This window comes from Mauremys mutica, chromosome 15, assembly GCF_020497125.1.
Source record: "Mauremys mutica isolate MM-2020 ecotype Southern chromosome 15, ASM2049712v1, whole genome shotgun sequence".
Taxonomy (NCBI): domain Eukaryota; kingdom Metazoa; phylum Chordata; order Testudines; family Geoemydidae; genus Mauremys; species Mauremys mutica.
In genome coordinates this window covers 13,259,748-13,277,848 of record NC_059086.1, presented here as the reverse complement: position 1 = coordinate 13,277,848, position 18,101 = coordinate 13,259,748, and the positions used below count along the sequence as shown (strand labels likewise).

Sequence of the window (18,101 nt, the reverse complement as noted above, 5' to 3'; positions counted from 1 at the left end):
CTTGGAAAATTTCAGCATGCTATGTAATACTGTCTCCATAAATCGGACTCATAGAAATACTCCTAACACCTTATATCACGTCTAAAATATATTTACCTTCTTCCATTGTTTTCTTCTCAGTTACTGCAGATACATGGAATCACATTGCAATGTTAATTACTCTTATAAGTTTCCCAAAGCCTTATTTCAACCACAAAACAGCTTTAAAATACAGGACCAGATTCTCTGCATTTAGGAAAATCCTGCTTTAGGAGACAGGAGCAGATTGTTTCACTTGAAGATCATCTCCTCATTCACTATATTGGAAGATGGTTTCTTCCAGTTCACTGATTATGCAGAGAAGCTGAAGACATAAAGCAACGGATGGCCCATCTGTGAAAATGTCAGGATGCTTATAGAGACCCCTTGCTTCAGCACATCCCTCCAACCCACATCCTCTGACTTTACAGGACAGCTTCTGAGTGATCCAGACAAAGGATCAGATACCAACTGGTACAATGATTGGGGTGGGAAAAGAGAGGCATCAGAGTGAAGTTTTGGGAGAGCTGAAAAATTAAGGAAGGAGTCCAAAACAATTAAGTGTTGGTGAAGTGAAATAAATAGAACTGAGACTTACAATCTGCTGAAGAAGACTAAAGTGAAACTTTAATTGAGGAAGAATTTTTTTTACCAGAGAAATATTATGGGATGCTGACATTTCTAGGATACCCCCTGAACACCCACAAGGGAAATGAGTGATCAGAGGAGCTAGATGCTCACCCAGCTTTTTAAATAAGTCCAGGTCTTGCCCTAGTCCTGAATGAATCTTGTGGACCAAGAGCAAATCCACTAAGGCCAAACAAAATTCCCAGGCAGACAACCAGCAGGAGGCAATCACTCCTGTTTCCAGTGCCTATGTTATAAAAGGCCTTGAATTTTATACTTTACCCAGTCTATATTGGAGGATATAAGTGATTTCTTCATGTACATGAGCAACCCTTTTCTACAACTGTTAATGATTCTGGAACAATGTCCACATAAGGATGAACGGCAGAAGGCTAGTCTGAATGTGATCTATTTTAATAACAAGATCTGTTTATAAGAGAAGGAAACAAACTTTCCTAATGAGCTACTAATGGCAATAGTCGCTGTTGCTTAATTCTTGAATATAAACCCCAACTTCTATGAAATCATTGGATGCATACTGCAGATGTTAAAAGCACACAGTTGTTGACCACAATTAAAACAGAACAAACCCACCCATCTCCTGTAATTTATAAACAGCTTCTCAGATCAGAACAGCAATTGCTACTGTCATAGGTTTATTCCCCACTTTGAACTTTAGCATCCACAAGATGGGGACCTGCATGGACTCCTCTAAACTAAAATCCTAGTTTAGATCTGGTACGCTGCCACCAGCCAGTTTGTTTAGTGTCTGGCACACTCCCTGTTCCCCCAAAACTTTCCCTGGGGAACACAGATCCAAACTCCTTGAATCTCAACACAAAGGGAAATAAACTATTCCCCTCCACCTTCTTCCCCCCTCCCCTAGCCATTAGGAGAGATCACCATAGATTCAAACTCCTTGAATCAAAACAAAGAGGGATTCACTTTTCCCCCCTCCCCTTCCCCTGAAAATCCAAACAAGGGAAGAAATTAATCAAGTTCTAAAAAGAAAAGATTTTATTAAAGAAAGAAAAAAAGTACACTATTTCTGTATTACCAGGATGAAAAAATACAGGGTCTAACTTAGAAGCCTGGAGAGGCTTTCCCCCCCGTCCTTTCTCAGAATAATCAAAGTAACAGCAAACAGAAATAAAGATATTTCTTCAGCAAACACACAATTGCAAATGTAGAAATCAATTATAAGACTAAACCGCTTTCTAATACTCACTATACTGAATAGAAGAAAATACTTCAGGAAAGTATTGACTGCACCCAGTGTGGACTGCACGCTTAGCAAGTTTGCAGATGACACTAAACTGGGAGGAGTGGTTGATACGCTGGAGGGTAGGGATAGGATACAGAGGGACCTAGACAAATTAGAGGATTGGGCCAAAAGAAATATGATGAGGTTCAACAAGGACAAGTGCAGAGTCCTGCACTTAGGACGGAAGAATCCCATGCACTGCTACAGACTAGGGACCGAATGGCTGGGCAGCAGTTCTGCAGAAAAGGACCTAGGGGTTACGGTGGACGAAAAGCTGAATATGAGTCAAGAGTGTGCCCTTGTTGCCAAGAAGGCTAATGGCATTTTGGGTTGTATAAGTAGGGGCATTACCAGCAGATCGAGGGATGTGATCATTCCCCTCTACTCAGCACTGGTGAGGCCTCATTTGGAGTACTGTGTCCAGTTTTGGGCCCCACACTACAAGAAGGATGTGGATAAATTGGAGAGAGTCCAGTGGAGGGCAACAAAAATGATTAGGGGGCTGGAGCACATGACTTATGAGGAGAGGCTGAGGGAACTGGGATTGTTTAGTCTGCAGAAGAGAAGAATGAGGGGGGATTTGATAGCTGCTTTCAACTACCTGAAAGGGGGTTCCAAAGAGGATGGATCTAGACTGTTCTCAGTGGTAGAAGATGACAGAACAAGGAGTAATGGTCTCAAGTTGCAGAGGGGGAGGTTTAGGTTGGATATTAGGAAAAACTTTTTCACTAGTAGGGTGGTGAAAAACTGGAATTGGTTACCTAGGGAGGTAGTGGAGTCTCCTTCCTTAGAGGTTTTTAAGGTCAGGCTTGACAAAGCCCTGGCTGGGATGATTTAGTTGGGTTTGGTCCTGCTTTGAGCAGGGGGTTGGACTAGATGACCTCCTGAGGTCCCTTCCAACCCTGAGATTCTATGATTCTATGATTCTATGAAACCTTGGAGAACTTGAATATGTCTGGCCTCTCTTAAATCCAAAGAGAGAACGAGCTCAAAACAAAGAACACAGACAAAGACTTCCCTCCACAGAGATTTGAAATTATCTTGTCCCTTGATTGGTCCTCTGGTCAGGTGTTCATCGGGTTACTGCTTGTTAACCCTTTACAGGTAAAAGAGACCTTAACCCTTAACTAACTGTTTTATGACAGCTACGTTAAACTTTTGTTCTAAAATCAGAGAAATGTAGGGCTGAAAGGGACCTTGAGAAGTCATCCAGTCCCACCCTCTGTGCTGAAGCAAGACCAAGTAAACCTAGACCATCTGTGACAAGTGTTTGTCGAACCTGTTCTAAAAACTCTCCAGTGATGGGGATTCCACAGGCTCCCAGGGACTGTGTCAAAATCAAGATATAAAATATGTACATATTAATTTGCATTCACCTGCCTAGTTACTTACCTGAGCGAGATGTTGTGTCATTATTCTCTGAAAAAAATTAAAATGCCTTTTGAAAATGAGACACTTTTCATAGCATCCTACAATAGTTTTGATTGAAACAGTCACTGTCATGAACGCTAAATCTGTAATCCTGATCCATCCATTGGTATCTATTCTGGCCTTGGATATATTTATATGTGAGGAATTTAAAAATTGTCTTTCAGAACAAGGGACTTATCTGGTAAGGAATTAAATGTACAGACCCTTATATTTAATTTTCTGAATCTGCCCCTAGAAAACTCATTTCAGGTTTTGTTTGGTTTTAGTATAGTTAAAGAATTCCATATCATCTGTTTAAACATTTTCACATATTTATTGAAAAAACATACAAAGAAATACTTACTTTTCAGTTTATACCCTACAACAGCAATAAGGGCTATGCTAAGAAATAAAATGACCAGGAAGGCAGCCATCCAAGGGGAGGTGGTTGGGAAGAAAACATCTGAAAAATATGTGACAATGTCAGTTACATTCCAATAATTCTTAAGAAACATCATGAAAATTATAAAGCCAACCAAACGGAGTCTGTCTAAGGACCTGGTGAAATCAGATTTCACTTGAATTTAAAGACTGCTCTTTCTTTCTGGCAGAACAAAGTCTAGATGAATTTAGATCGAAAGATTCTACACATCTTCAAGGAAGGATATCATGGAGAACAGAGCTGTGGACTCCTCCAATGTGTTCTGGAAAAGCACACACCTTCAGCCACACCCAGCTCACCTTACTCCTGCAGATAGAAACGTCTCAAACATTGGCATGTCTCACATGAGTAAGGTTCACAGGATTTACCTCAAATACCCTTTCAGCACTAGTATTCATACAGAAATTGTATGCATATTTCATTACAGGTTTTAATGTGCATATATTTAAATTATAACTTGTTCTCCATCAGTCCATGAAATGGTGAAAGTCATACCCAAGCTACCTCCTGGGCACAACCCCTGGTGCTTACTGGGGAAAATGCAAGATGCATCTCTTTGCCATTGCATTCCCACCAGAAATAGTATAAAATAAAAAGAAAGGCAGAAAGATCCTCTACTGAGGAAGGGAGGTAGAGAACCTAAACGTAGTATCCTTGGTGGAGTTACTCAGGTTAATGATATAAACCATTTCTCTGTATGCACTAAAATTAATTAACCCTGTCAACAGCCATGTGAAGTAGGTGGGATAAATATCATTAACTCCCTATTGAGGTGCAAAACTGAGAGAAGTTAAGCAACATCTCTGAGGCCATAAAACAAGTCAGTGGCAAGGCTTGAACTCAGTACAGAATCCCTGTACTCAACAGATATAAACGGGACAATGCACCTGGGTGAGTACTTCAAAGTATGAGTAAGGGCTATGGAATCTGCCCAATAACCATTATATAACAATGAAAACTTAAACTCAACGTTAATGTTGAAAAATTAAGCACACAAGAATCAGGAGAGGCCAAAATGAAGGTCATACACACCACCTTAACTTTACCCTCTTTTTCAATGATGCACCAGCACATTGAATGAAACAGTTTTCTGTATCTTTTAGTAATATTGAAAATGCCATGCAACTTTGTTACATATTCACGTGCAATGAAAGCTATTAGAACACTGGATTATTGTGTAGAAAGAAAACAGTTGATGTACTTGTGCAAATTATGATTTTTAAACTTTTTAACTCAGTCTAATCAAAATGGGTTTTTGCTGGAAACTGACAGGCAAGTATTTACAAGAAGATAACTCCTAGCTCTTATATAGAGCATTTTAACAGTAGATCTCAAAACATTTTACAAAGGAGGTCAGTATTATTATCCCCAGTTTTGGGCAAACTGAAGCACAAAGGGGGGAAATGGTTTGCCCAGTGTCACTCATCAGGTCAGTAGCATATTCAGGAATAGCACTCAGGCCTGCTAAATCCTAACCCAGTGCTCCATCTGCTGGACTAGACAAACTCTGGGCATCTATTTCTTACAACAAAGAGGGAGAGAAAAATGGGACCCATCTCATTAACCAAGCAGCCTCTTTATTGCTCCTTACAGTCAATGATCTCAATGTGCACTCACCTGAAATTCGGACTCTGGACTCGCTCGCTGTCTTTAGTATGTTGTTGATTATTTTGCAGGAGACTTCATTGTCTGAGCCTGGTTCAATGTTAATGGCACTTTCAATATTGTAGATTCCAGCACCTGTCTTTGTGTTGATGGTGGTCGGCTTTTCTGGTCGGTTTTGTCCTTTACTGTCTAACCAGAGCACCTGGGGCTCAGGGAACCATCCCTCTGACCTGCAGGTGAGGCCAATCCCCTGGTCTGCATAGTCCTCCATGAAAATGGAAGACTCACCACCTCTAGCTACAAAGAAAGAATAAAAGTTGTTATTACCTTGTCCTCCCCAAACAGTGCAGAGTTTGGGGGATTTCCCACGGCCTTGTACACATGCTGCCTGAGAATTCTGACAGAATTTGTCACCCTTTCATATGAAATTAAAGGGCAAGAACTCTTCCCATGTTAAGTTAAAATAGTGATGTATCTGAAGAAACCTATACATTGGAGCTGTTTCTCTTTGCCTATAGCAGTTCAGAATCTCTTAAAGACGTGAAAGCCTCTGTGGACAACTCTTATTTATCCAGATATCTTGGTGTGCAGATGTGGTGAAAACTCAGTTCAAATTGTAAGCTGTCACTTTAAATTTCAGGGCTTTTTCTGGGTTCCATGTGCTGCACTCTGCAGAGAAGTGTGAATCTAGGTTTAGCAGCAGTCAGTCTGCAAAGAGGAAGCCTAGAGCAACGTAGGGTGAGTTGGGCCTCTCTGGTATAAGGAGCAGCCTGCTTTGTCTCTCTCTGTTTTTTGGTTATTGTGTGTTAGGGTTTTGGATTCTAAGAAAATAGGTAATGTTACATTGCAATCTCCCAGAAAGAGCATTTTATGGCTTTTGTCTAACTTCTGTGTTTGTATGCTGTGACCACAATATCTGGGAGCTAAGTGGACTGCACCATGGTATGACCTAGATGTGTCAGGTAACATTTTACATAGGGGCTTAGTTCTGTAGGGAAATCTTCTAACATAAGCACCTGCCCTCCCTGTATAAAACTCATCCTCCATAGAATTTAATTGAGTTCAACAGAATTACATGAAGTCCTGTGAAGAGCTACAATATGAAACTGGAGAAAAGCCTGTTGAGAGTCTTTGGGTTAAGTTTATAGGCGAGAGCAACAAGCATAATTGCTGGGGAGGCATAGCTCAGTGGTTTGAGCATTGGCCTGCTAAACCCAGGGTTGTGAGTTCAATCCTTGAGGGGGCCATTTAGTGATCTGGGGCAAAAATCTGTCTGGGGATTGGTCCTGCTGTGAGCAGGGGGTTGGACTAGATGACTCTCCTGAGGTCCCTTCTGCCCCTGATATCCTACATTGTGGTGAGCATCTGCTGTAGACAAGGCTTTCTTCAGGCAACTAACAGAAGTTCACAGGCCCTAGTTCTCACAGGGGACTTCAATAACCCTGACATCTCTGGGAGAGTAATACAACAGTTTTTGGAGAGTGCTGGGGACAACTTCCTGGTGAAAGTGCTGGAGGAACCAACTAGGAGCTGAGCGCCTCTTGACCTGCTGCTCACAAACAGGGAAGAATTGGTAGGGGAAGTAGTAATGGGTGGCAACCTGGGCAGCAGCAACCATGAGATGGTCAAGTTCAGGAATCCTGAAGAAAGGAGAGCAGCAGAACACGGACCCTGGACTTCAGAAAAGCAAACGTTGACTCCTTCAGGGATCTGATGGGCAGGATCCCCTGGAAGGCTAATATGAAGGGGAAAGGAGTTCAGGAGAGCTGGCTGTATTTTAAAGAAGCCTTATTGAGGGTGCAGAAACAAACCATCCTGATGTGCAGAAAGAATAGAAAATATGTCAGGAGACTAGCTTGGCTTAACAGAGAAATCTTCAGTGAGCTTAAACACAAAAAGAAAGCTTACAAGAAGTGTAAGCTTACAAGAAGTGTAAGAAAGCTTACAAGAAGTAGAAACTCAACACTTGTTTCACCATGGTCTTCACAGACAAGATCAGCTCACAGACTGCTGCACTGAACAGCCTCAGTGGTGAAAGAATAAGTTAAGGACTATTTAGAAAAGCTGGACATGCACAAGTCCATGGGGCCAGATCTAATGCACCCTAGGGTGCTGATGGAGTTGGCTGATGTGATTGCAGAGCCATTGGCCATTATCTTTGAACACTGGTGGTGATCGGGGGAGGCCTCAGAATATTGGAAAAAGGCACTTCACTTGATACCAGATATGATGAGATAACTGGCTCTGTGGATATGGGGAAAGTGGTGGATGTGATACATCTTGACTTTAGCAAACCTTTTGATACAGTTTCCCACAACATTCTTGCCAGCAAGTTAAAAAACGTATGGATTGGTTTAATGGACTATAAAGTGAATAGAAAGCTGGCTAGATCGTTGGGCTCAACAGGTAGTGATCAACGGCTTGATGTCTAGTTGACAGCCGGTATCAAGTAGAGTGCCCCAGGGGTCAGTCCTGAGGCTGGTTTTGTTCAACATCTTCATTAATTATCTGGATGATGGGATGGATTCAGGGCCAGTGCAACCACTAGGTGAACTAGGCGGCTGCCTAGGGCGCCTAGTGGTTGAGGGCACCTAAAAGCCTGCTCAGGCAAGGAGGTGGAGTTGAGTTGAGCTGGGGTGGGGGAGCGCGGAGAGGGCCACCTGCAGTAATGGGGGGAAGGGGCGCACAGGGGAACCGCTCCCCTCCCCAGATCACCTCCACTCTGCCTCCTCCGCTGAGCACACAGCCCTCGCTCTAATTCTCCTCCAATCACAATCCTGGGAGGGCAGGAGAATTAGAGCAGCACCAATGTGCTCAGCGGAGGAGGTGGAGCGGAGGTGAGCTGGGGCGGGCTCTGTGGGCAGGGTTAGCTACTGCGGGGGAGGTCTCCCTGGGCGGGGTGGTGGTGGGTGCGGTTAGCTGCTGTGGAGGGGGGCTCCCCGGCCAGGGTTAGCTGCAGGGGGGGGGTAGCTGCCTGGGGGGGGCTCCCTGGCTTGCGGGGGGCGGCAGGGTCCCTGGGTAAGGGGTGGTGGTGGGCTGGGTTACCTGCTGCGAGGTGGGGGGCTCCTCTGGTGGGAGGAGTGGGTGGGTGTGGTTAGCTGCCACGGGAGGGGGGGTTAGCTGGGTGAGGGGGTGGCGCAAGGTGGAAGTTTCTCCTAGGGTGTGAAACTTCCTTGCACCGGCCCTGGATGGATTGCATCCTCAGCAATTTCATGGATAACACTAAGCTGCGGGGAGAGATAGATATGCTGGAGGACAGGGGTAGGGTCCAGAGTGACCTAGACAAATTGGAGGATTGGGCCCAAATAAATCTGATGAGGTTCAACAAGGACAAGTGCAGAGTCCTGCACTTAGGACAGAAGACTCCAATGCACCGCTACAGGCTGGGGACTGACTGGCTAAGCAGAAGTTCTGCAGAAAAGGACCTGGGGATTACAGTGGATGAGAAGCTGGATATGAGTCAGCATTGTGCCCTTGTTGCCAAGAAGGCCAATGGCATATTGGGCTGTATTAGTAGGAGCATTGCCAGCAGATTGAGGGAAATGATTATTCCCTTCTATTCAGCCCTGGTGAGGCCACACCTGGAGTATTCTGTCCAGTTTTGGTCCCCTCACTACAGAAGTGATGTGGACAAATTGGAGAGAGTCCAGCAGAGGGCAACAAAAATGATTAGGGGGCTGACACACATGATTTATGAGGAGAGGCTGAGGGAACTGGGCTTATTTAGAGAAGAGTGAGTTGGCATTGAATAGCAGCCTTCAACTCCCTGAAGGGGGGTTCCAAAGAGGATGGAGCTTGTCTGTTCTCAGTGTTGGCAAATGACAGAAAAAGGAGCAATGGTCTCAAGTTGCAGTGTGGGAGGTTTAGGTTGGATATTAGGAAAACCTTTTTCACTAGGAGGGTGGTGAAGCACTGGAATGGGTTGCCTCGGGAGGTAGTGGAATCTCCATCCTTAGAGGTTTTTAAGGCCCGGCTTACAAAGCCCTGGCCGTGATGATTTAATTGGTATTGGTCCTGCTTTGACCATGGGGTTGGACTAGATGACCTGAGGTCTCTTCCAACCTTAATCTTCTGTGATTCTTCTATGAGTCTATGATTCTATTGAGGGGGAGGAGCTTAAAAGTGTAAGCTTAGCACAGGAAGGTGAACAGGAAGAAGGTTGCTCCACCCAGGGACGACTGGCAGCACAGGGAGTCCAGCCAAGGAGGAGACAGCTACAAGACACACTGCCCCAAAGCCACCCTGAACGAGGTCAAAACAATACACTCCAGGAAGAGAGGTGGAAAATAAACCCCATACAGGGGCAACAGTCTCAGTGAGACTGAGCCCTTACAGATGATCCTCTAGGGGCTGCCTGAGAGACTGGTCCTTGTTCCAGCCAAATCTTCTTTCCCCCCTTGCAAAGGGGAGGGGGAACAAGGGATCAAACCCTGGCCTGTGAGCTGTAGCCGGCTGACAAATTCCCCTGAAGACTGTTAACAGGGTGAGAAGAAGGAGTAAAGGAAGGACATTGGACCCTGGAGCCCAGGAAGGCCCCTCCCTCACGTCCCTTTACTCTTTGTTGGCCCCACATGGTTAGTGTGATACAGGAAGGCCAGGGAGCAGTGGGAGAGTGGTAGAGGGGAAATATATAAGCCCTAGGCTAATTAAGAAAAGATTCCCTGTAGACTAGGGAGGGTTGCTACAGGTTAATTGGGGCACCTGTAGTCAGTTAAGGCCCTGTCAGGAATCTAATAAAACACCCTGCTTCAGGCAGACAGGTGGTATGAGGGAGGAGAGAGGACTGGAATTTGGAGGTGTGTTCCTGATCATTGAAATACCAGAGAACCGGAGGCAGGGAGACTCCCTCTCCCACCATCTAAGGACTGAGGGTAACCCCCACCTCAAGGGGGAAGAGGATAAGAAACCCTCAGGGTGACAGGGGCTGGGGGTCAGAGTGAGGCGCAAACCCAGACCCCTCCCCCGCTTCCCTCCTTTACCACCTTCCTGGGCCACTAGTGTGGCCCTTGGTGCCCCAAGAGCAGGGGCAAGGGGTGGTATCCTAGCACCCCACAAAGAAAAGCGCAGAACCCACCATACCAACATCAGCCATTTTGCCACATTATATACTGTATTACCTTAGAGTGAAGAGAGAGAGAGAGAGCCATTCCACTCACCTGTCACATCCAGTTCTACCACCACCTCATCATACCAGGTCCCCAAAGAGACACTGCAGGTGTATTTCCCTTTGTCAGAGACAATGACATCCTTCAGGTTTAGAGACACATTTCCTGCTTGAAATTCAGTTTGGAAGAACTGCGTTCTGCCTCGGTATCTCTCATCCTGACTCTTTGCTTTATTTGGTCCATCATAGGTGCTCACATCTATTTTTTCTGAGTCTCTAGAAAGTATCCACTGGACAGTAATTGTCTCAGCGTTATTCCGAGTTGTCAGTTGGCAAGGCAGGACAACCCCTTCTCCAATGATAGCAATGACAGGATTCTGAGGAGGGATGATTTTAAACTGACCTGTGTGTAGACAGAAACAGAGGTTGTATCCATTGCCGATGCTCTCATTTGTTGATTCTATAGGAAACTATTGGCAAATAGTTTTGGGTCAACAGCAATTTTCATTGACTAAACTATTTGGCTGAAATATTTCACCTGCTCTAGCTGCACTTTTATACAGGAAAAAATGGAACTGGTAATGAATATCCAAAGCACCAAAGTCTCTTACATGGGAAGAACCACCAGCTGGGGAGGTAATTGCACAACCATACATGGGCACACTTATGCACATACATAGATCCATAGATTCCAAGGCCAGAAAGGACCATTGTGATCATCTAGCGTGACCTGTATCACACAGGCCAAAGAAGTTCCCTAAAATAATTCCTAGAGCAGATCTTTTAGAAAAAACCTCCAATCTTAATTTAGAAGATATCAGTGATGCAGAATTCACTACAGCCCTTGAAAAATTGGTCAGTTACTCTCACCATTAAACATTTGTATCTGAACAGTCCGAAATTTTATCACACATTTGGTATTTTAGTCACAGATGCCATATTCTGCCATTCTTTCTCACAATGAGTAACCCTGTGACTTGTAGCACTGACTTCAAGTGGGGCTATCACTGGAAATAGGTACCACCTAACATCAGTAAGTGTCTCACTTTGCATATCAAAGACCTAATATGTTTTGCATGGCTCTTCCATAATGGGGGCTTCAATGATGTGGGCCCATATGATCTGCTATGGGACATTCAGATTTTAATAGTGAATTTTAGTGATCCTGTAAGGAACTCAAAGAACAGCCCTGGAAATTGATATGAGAACCTGCCTAGTAAATTAACATAGACCAATGAACAAAATAAGTCCCACATTAACTCTATGGTAAGGAATTGAATATGACTTAAGTGGTGCAGAGAAGTGAATTGCTCTACCAAAGGGAATACATTTGTCTGTATTGATAAGCTGTATTAGAATAGTACATAATGTGATTGTTTGGCTTGCATTTGAGTCAGGTCAAGAGGTTGAACAGGACTGGTTATATGGGAATGTACCTGGAAAATAAAAATTTTAGATAGTTTTTTTTAATGAAACCTTATACCTCACAAAGTAAAGGATGACATATGAATACATCATTTTTGTAATCTATGGTTTTCCATTGGCCCTGGTAATGATTAGTTATTTCACTGCATATGTTTAACACAACCCTATTTACCTGAAATCAAATGTGGCATCTGTAGAAAAGTCAGTATGTGAACAGCTGTCACCCAGTGAAATACGGACCCCATCACTGTGCAGGCTTTCAAGACATCAATAGGACAGTGATGAAACATCCAAGGGAAATTTTTAGTCTTCCAGTCTCTTCAAATGCAGAACAAAAAATGACAGCCGTGAGGGTAGAAATAGCTCAACACAGTAGGAAAAATAAAAAGAAACTTATAGACAAAGGACCTGATCCTGCTATTAATTGGAGCAGGATTGGAACCAATGTTCCTATGTACACTGAGCTGTGTTGAAGAAATATACCTGTTACAGACCCTTCTTAGTCTTTCAAAGTAATTATTTTTACTGATAATTTTCCCACAGGAAGGAAGGAATAGGTAGTGCTGACCAGGGCCCTTGGGAAATGAGCAGGGGTTATAAAGGGATTTTGTCAGATACATTTTTTTAAATTAAAAACCTGTATGTAAGTTCTTAGCACTAAAAGATGATTGTGGGACAACTGCCATCTTGACTGACACTGGGGACTGAAGTGGGGATTTACAGAACTGAAATCATAAACTGTTATGATTGAGCTAGCTAGACAGGTACTTAACGTGAGAAAAGTAACATCTCTATACCACCTATGAAGCGATCACTACACACACACACACACAGGGTGGATTACGATTCCTCATAGAAGGCCTGACCCAAAGCTCATTGAAGTCAGTGCCTTTTTTTAATAGGGTTTTTGATGTATTGCTAATTATCTATCTGTTAACAGGCCCTTTCAGAGAAATTTGGGGCCCCACTCCCTCCCATTTCACTGAATTTATGCAGATGTTACAGATCATTAATGATCTGGAGGATGGCATGGATTGCACCCTCAGCAAGTTTGCAGATGACACTAAATTGAGAGGAGTGGTACATACTGGAGAGTAGGGATAGGATACAGAGGGACCTAGACAAATTAGAGGACTGGGCCAAAAAAATCTGATGAGGTTCAACAAGGACAAGTGCAGAGTTCTGCACTTAGGACAGAAGAATCCCATGCATTGCTACAGCCTAGGGACTGAGTGGCTAGGCAGCAGTTCTGCGGAAAAGGACCTCGGGGTTACAGTGGATGAGAAGCTGGATATGAGTCAACAGTTTGCCTTTGTTGCCAAGAAGGCTAATGGCATTTCGGGCTGTATAAGTAGGAGCATTGCCAACAAATTGGGGGATGTGATCATTCCCCTCTATTTGGCATTGGGGAGGCATCATCTGGAGTACTGTGTCCAGCTTTGGGCTCCACACTACAAGAAGGATGTGGAAAAAATGGAAAGAGTCCAGCAAAGGGCAACAAAAATGATTAGGTGGCTGGAGCACATGATTCATGAGGAGAGGCTGAGGGAACTGGGATTATTTAGTCTGCAGAAGAGAAGAATGAGGGGGGATTTAATAGCTGTTTCAACTATCTGAACGGGGGTTCCAAAGAGGATGGATCTAGACTGTTCTCAGTGGGAGCAGATGACAGAACAAGGAGTAATGGTCTCAAGTTGCAGTGGTGGAGGGTTAGTTTGGATATTAGGAAAACCTTTTTCACTAGGAGAGTGGTGAAGCATTGGACTGGGTTACCTAGGGTGGTGGTGGAATCTTCTTCCTTAGAGGTTTTTAAGGTCAGGCTTGACAAAACCCTGACTGGGATGATTTAGTTGGGGATTCGTCCTGCTTTGAGCAGGGGGTTGTACTAGATGACCTCTTGAGGTCCCTTCCAACCCTGATACGTTATGATTCTATGATTCTCTGGTTTTGCACCCCCCCCCCGACCCGCCTTGTGCTCAGGGCCCTAGTACAATTGTTCCTCATTTCCTCCCCTCTGATCAACCCCATCTGCTAATAATATATCCTCATTATCAAGTCACATAGGAAAGATTGCTCAGTGTAGAATTTGAATAACAATCCATCCATCCCTCCCCCCTAATCCCTCCTACATCTAATTATAAATTCCACATAATTCTTTTGATATTTTTAAACTCAGTCCTGCCCAGCTCAGGTTGGAATGGGACTGGATTCTCCTTGGAGTCCAGCAATGCTCCTGGATAGACACAAGGGCACCCAGCAAAGTGCACTAGGCACTCAGTCCTCTGGAAGGGTGAGTTCCAGCATTCTCCCAACAAAGGAAAATGAAAGATCGGAGCTCAAATGGAGGCCAGATCTCCTGCAGAACAAAATGGAACTACACATCAGCTCCCATTACTGTACTTTTAAATCCTATCAATGCACCTTTCTGTGGATCAGTCTGTACACTCTCTATGCACACAGAAGTTAAGATCAGAGTGTGCTTTTCACTAGGTCTGGAAGGAAATAAAGGGAAACAAAGATTTAAAAGGGGGGGAGGGAATAGATAGGACTGATTCTCTGTTCATATAATCCATAAAGTTACTCCAGATTTACACCTGTGCGAAAGCAGAATCTGATCTGTTTTTAAAAAGGGTCAAATGTTTCTGTCTTAACTTTCAAAATATTTTACTCCCTTTTTCAAAAGAAATCAGAAACTATCATTATCTCCAGGTCTCCTTTGCCACATGAACTAGAAAGGGGATTACTCACACACAGACAAACATAGGCGGCAGGTTTGTATAATTTTTGCTGGTGCCCAAAATGGTGGTCCCCCACCCCCCGCTCCTGCCCTTAAGCTGATATAAAATGAAGCTACAATACGTCGGTGCCACAAGATTACAAGGGTCAATTAAAAGTGGAAAGTATTATATTTTGTTGCACCTGTTGTGATGAAGTGGGAATGTTCTTAATGTTTTCTCTGAATACTGTGTGGGTGCCTCAGTTTCCCCTGCAAGATGCCAACTGAAGGTGTTGGGGGCAAAGAGATCAGATGGCCTCTTTGTTCGGAAGAGACACAAAGGCCAGAGGAGGGAATGTCAGTTTGGAGCTGGCTGTGGAAATGGGGAGAGGCCCAGAACTTGGGTCTGGGCTCCCCACCCCCCAAGATGGACCTGACTGAGAGGTCCTGTTTTCTGTACCTACAAGCTCTGTTTTAGATTGTGTTCCTGTCGTCTAATAAATCTTCTGTTTTACTGGCTGGCTGAGAGTCACGTATGACTGCAGAGTTGGGATGCAGGGACTTCTGGCTGCCCCAGGACCTGCCTGGGCAGACTCGCTGTGGAAAGCACACAGTGTGGAAGTGCATGCTGAATGCTCTGAGGTCAGATCCAGGAAGGTGTAAGCTTCTTGCCCTGGAGACAGTCTGCTCAGAGAGAGTCCTGACTGGCTTTGTATGGAGTAGTTCCAAAGCATCCCAGCATCCCTTTCCATACCATGCACTTCCCAGAAGTCTGCACAGGCACTGACACTCCCTCCTCTGGCCTTTGTCTCTTTTCCAGGCATTAGGAGGCCACCTGATCTCTTTGTTCTCCAACACCTTCAGTTGGCACCTTGCAGGAGAGTGGCCCAGGCCATCAGTTGCCCGGAGACAGGGTTTTGGTCATTCTGTGTGTAGACGGCACTACACTGGCCCTCTAGGGCTCTACAACAATCACACTCTCTTATCCCACCATCTAGATCCTTGAGAAATGCATAGGGGAAACTGAGGGACCCACACAGTATTCAGAGAAAACATTAAGAACATTCCCACTTTGTAACACCTGTATACGACTAGTTATATACTTTAAAGGGTATAAAATGATCAAGTATTGTGCAAAACACAATGATACTCCAAACTGACCACCAAATTTAAGTTGCACATTTTTCCCCTCAGGTGAGGGGTCTGGGGTGGGGCTGGGGATGAGGGGTTCACAGTGCAGCAGGGTGCTCAGGGTTGGGCTGCTGGGGACACAGGCTCTGGGGTGGGGCAGGGCTGGGGATAAGGAACTTGGGGTGCAGACAGGCTGCCCCAGGGCTAGGGACAGAGAGGACTCCCCCCTCCAGGGGAGGGACCCCTCCTCTTCCCCCACTTCCCCCGGCTGCACAGTCACTCTGCACCATGGTCTGCACATGCTCCTAGGGCCTCTCTCAGGTCCAGAAAGCCCACTCGCCTCCCCTATAGTGGGTACCAGGGCGGGGAAGGGAGTTGCCATCACGTGTGGCCTCCTCTGCTGCTGCTGCCCCTCACCCTAGTTTCACTGGGGATGGGGGATGGGGCTGCCCCTTGCCCAGCGTGGGGCAGGAGTGGGGGCTCCAGGGTGGTGGGTGGGGGTAGGGTGTCACAAAATTCACCCAATCCCCAGCTGCTCAGGTCTAGGAAGCCCCCTCTCCCATCTCCCCTGTGGTGGGTGGGTGGGTGCTGGGGGGGGACTGCCGTCACATGTGGCTTCCTTTCTCCCCTGCTGCAGCCTGCTGCCCCTCACCCTAACCTCACTGGGGGTGTGGGGCAGGAGGGGGTGGATCACAGGGTCAAACCTCACCGAAGCCCCAGCAGCTGCTCAGGTGAGTGAGATCAACTCCAGATGTCATCTCCTGGCCGGAAGTCCCCTTGGCGTCTCCTCCAGGTGGGTGCCAGGGGACCGGAAGAGATGGCTCCCAAGCACGTAGGTGCCTCTTCTCCCCTCCTCTCTCCCTCTCCCCCTCCTCCTCCTGAGGTGCTCCAACAGTCTGCCTGCTGCTGCTCTCTATAGCCTTAGGCAGAAGCAGGCAGCACAAGCAAGGGAGAGGCACGGGCTGTTTTCTTTCAGGCATGGAAGCTCTGAGGCAGAGGGGGGACGCTCTGGGGCGGGGCCCGCTCCAGGCAGGGCCAGGGGAGAAACCCAGCTCCAAATATTGGTGGAGCACAGCCCCCAGCCTTGAATATTCCTGGTCCTCGAGCCCATATAACCTGCCGCCCCTGCAGACAAAAGGCTAAAAAATAAAGGCTCATTAACTTTAAATGGCATTTGGGTGCCTAGCACCCATAGACCTTATTTAAAATCCCATCCACAGACTGACACAGATACATACACAAAAAGGCTGGCCATCCATAATTTTATGTATAAACTGTCTGGAAAACACAGGACATATTTAATTTTTCAATACAAAAAGAGAGCGACAACCTTTTTGTGTGCACTTGTGGCAAAACCAATACATTGCAGTGGAGAACACAGGCTTCTTTGTCTTGGCTGATTTGAGAACACAGCTCTTTTAAGCATCGTTACTAGTTTATAAAAAAAGCTCAATGCTCACACCCCACTATTAATATAAGGAGCTGTCTGAAAACTCTCCCATACAGAAACAACCTCAAATTCCTCATCTTTCTTCATGTCTGTTGGCTAGTTCACTTTATTCCTGAGATTAATGCCTGAAATAAGGTGAAACATAAACTATTCTGAGCAAATTCCTTCTTACCTGCAAATGGCAGTAATGTTTCTCTGTCATGCAGTTTCAGACTTGGAAGAATCTAATTTTAATTCTCAAATTTAATCCGTCGGTGAGGCTTTTTTTTTTACCAAATCACTAGGCCAACATCCACCTGAATATCCCTGTAAATACGACGAGTTTTATTTCTGTTTTAGCTAAAATGTGATTTCTTACCTGAATAGCAGAATCCGAGGCAGCCATTACATGCTGTACGGGGATTAAGGCTGAGACAAAACTTTCTACTGTTACCGATACCTTTTATGGCTATTGAACTTTGTTCTTTACTCTTCTGTATTTATCTAGTGTGAGTTTAACAATCTGCTCAGTCGAGTCAGTGTATGGAAGAAATCATGTGACAAGGGAGCAATACCATCCCTGCTCCACTTCCTCCAGGGATTAATTGTAGTGTGTTGAAAACTGTGTTTAAATTACAAGCTATCACTTTCAGTTTGCGAAGGGTTTCCTGGTCCTGATTGCATGCTAGGTGGCTCTGCAGAAAGGTGTGTGATCTGGGTCATTCAGCAGGCAGACTACAGAGAGCCGGCCTAGACCAAGGTGAAGTGAGTTCTGCCTCTCTCTTTTAGGAAGCAGACTTTTCTCTCTCTCCAGGGCTGGCTCTAGGCACCAGCATTCCAAGCATGTGCTTGGGGTGGCACTTTTCAAGGGGCCGCACTCCGGTTATTTATTTTATTTTATTTTTTTTGCTTGGGGCGGCAAAAAACCTG

The 18,101-nt window shown here is 45.1% G+C and overlaps 1 protein-coding gene across 1 annotated transcript in view; it reads right to left on the bottom strand.

The window, feature by feature from the left end:
• LOC123350334 (butyrophilin subfamily 3 member A2-like) overlaps positions 1 to 17,610 on the bottom strand; it is a 30,315-nt gene extending 12,705 nt beyond the window's left edge. The window contains exons 1-7 of the mRNA XM_044988861.1: positions 17,551 to 17,610; positions 12,068 to 12,213; positions 10,523 to 10,873; positions 5,379 to 5,663; positions 3,684 to 3,782; positions 3,302 to 3,328; positions 97 to 123 (exon numbers count right to left, since the gene is read on the bottom strand). Of these exons, the coding sequence (XP_044844796.1) occupies positions 97 to 123; positions 3,302 to 3,328; positions 3,684 to 3,782; positions 5,379 to 5,663; positions 10,523 to 10,873; positions 12,068 to 12,185 (907 nt within the window). The 5' untranslated portion in view covers positions 12,186 to 12,213; positions 17,551 to 17,610. The remainder of the gene's footprint in view (positions 1 to 96; positions 124 to 3,301; positions 3,329 to 3,683; positions 3,783 to 5,378; positions 5,664 to 10,522; positions 10,874 to 12,067; positions 12,214 to 17,550) is intronic.
• Positions 17,611 to 18,101: the final 491 nt, after the last annotated feature.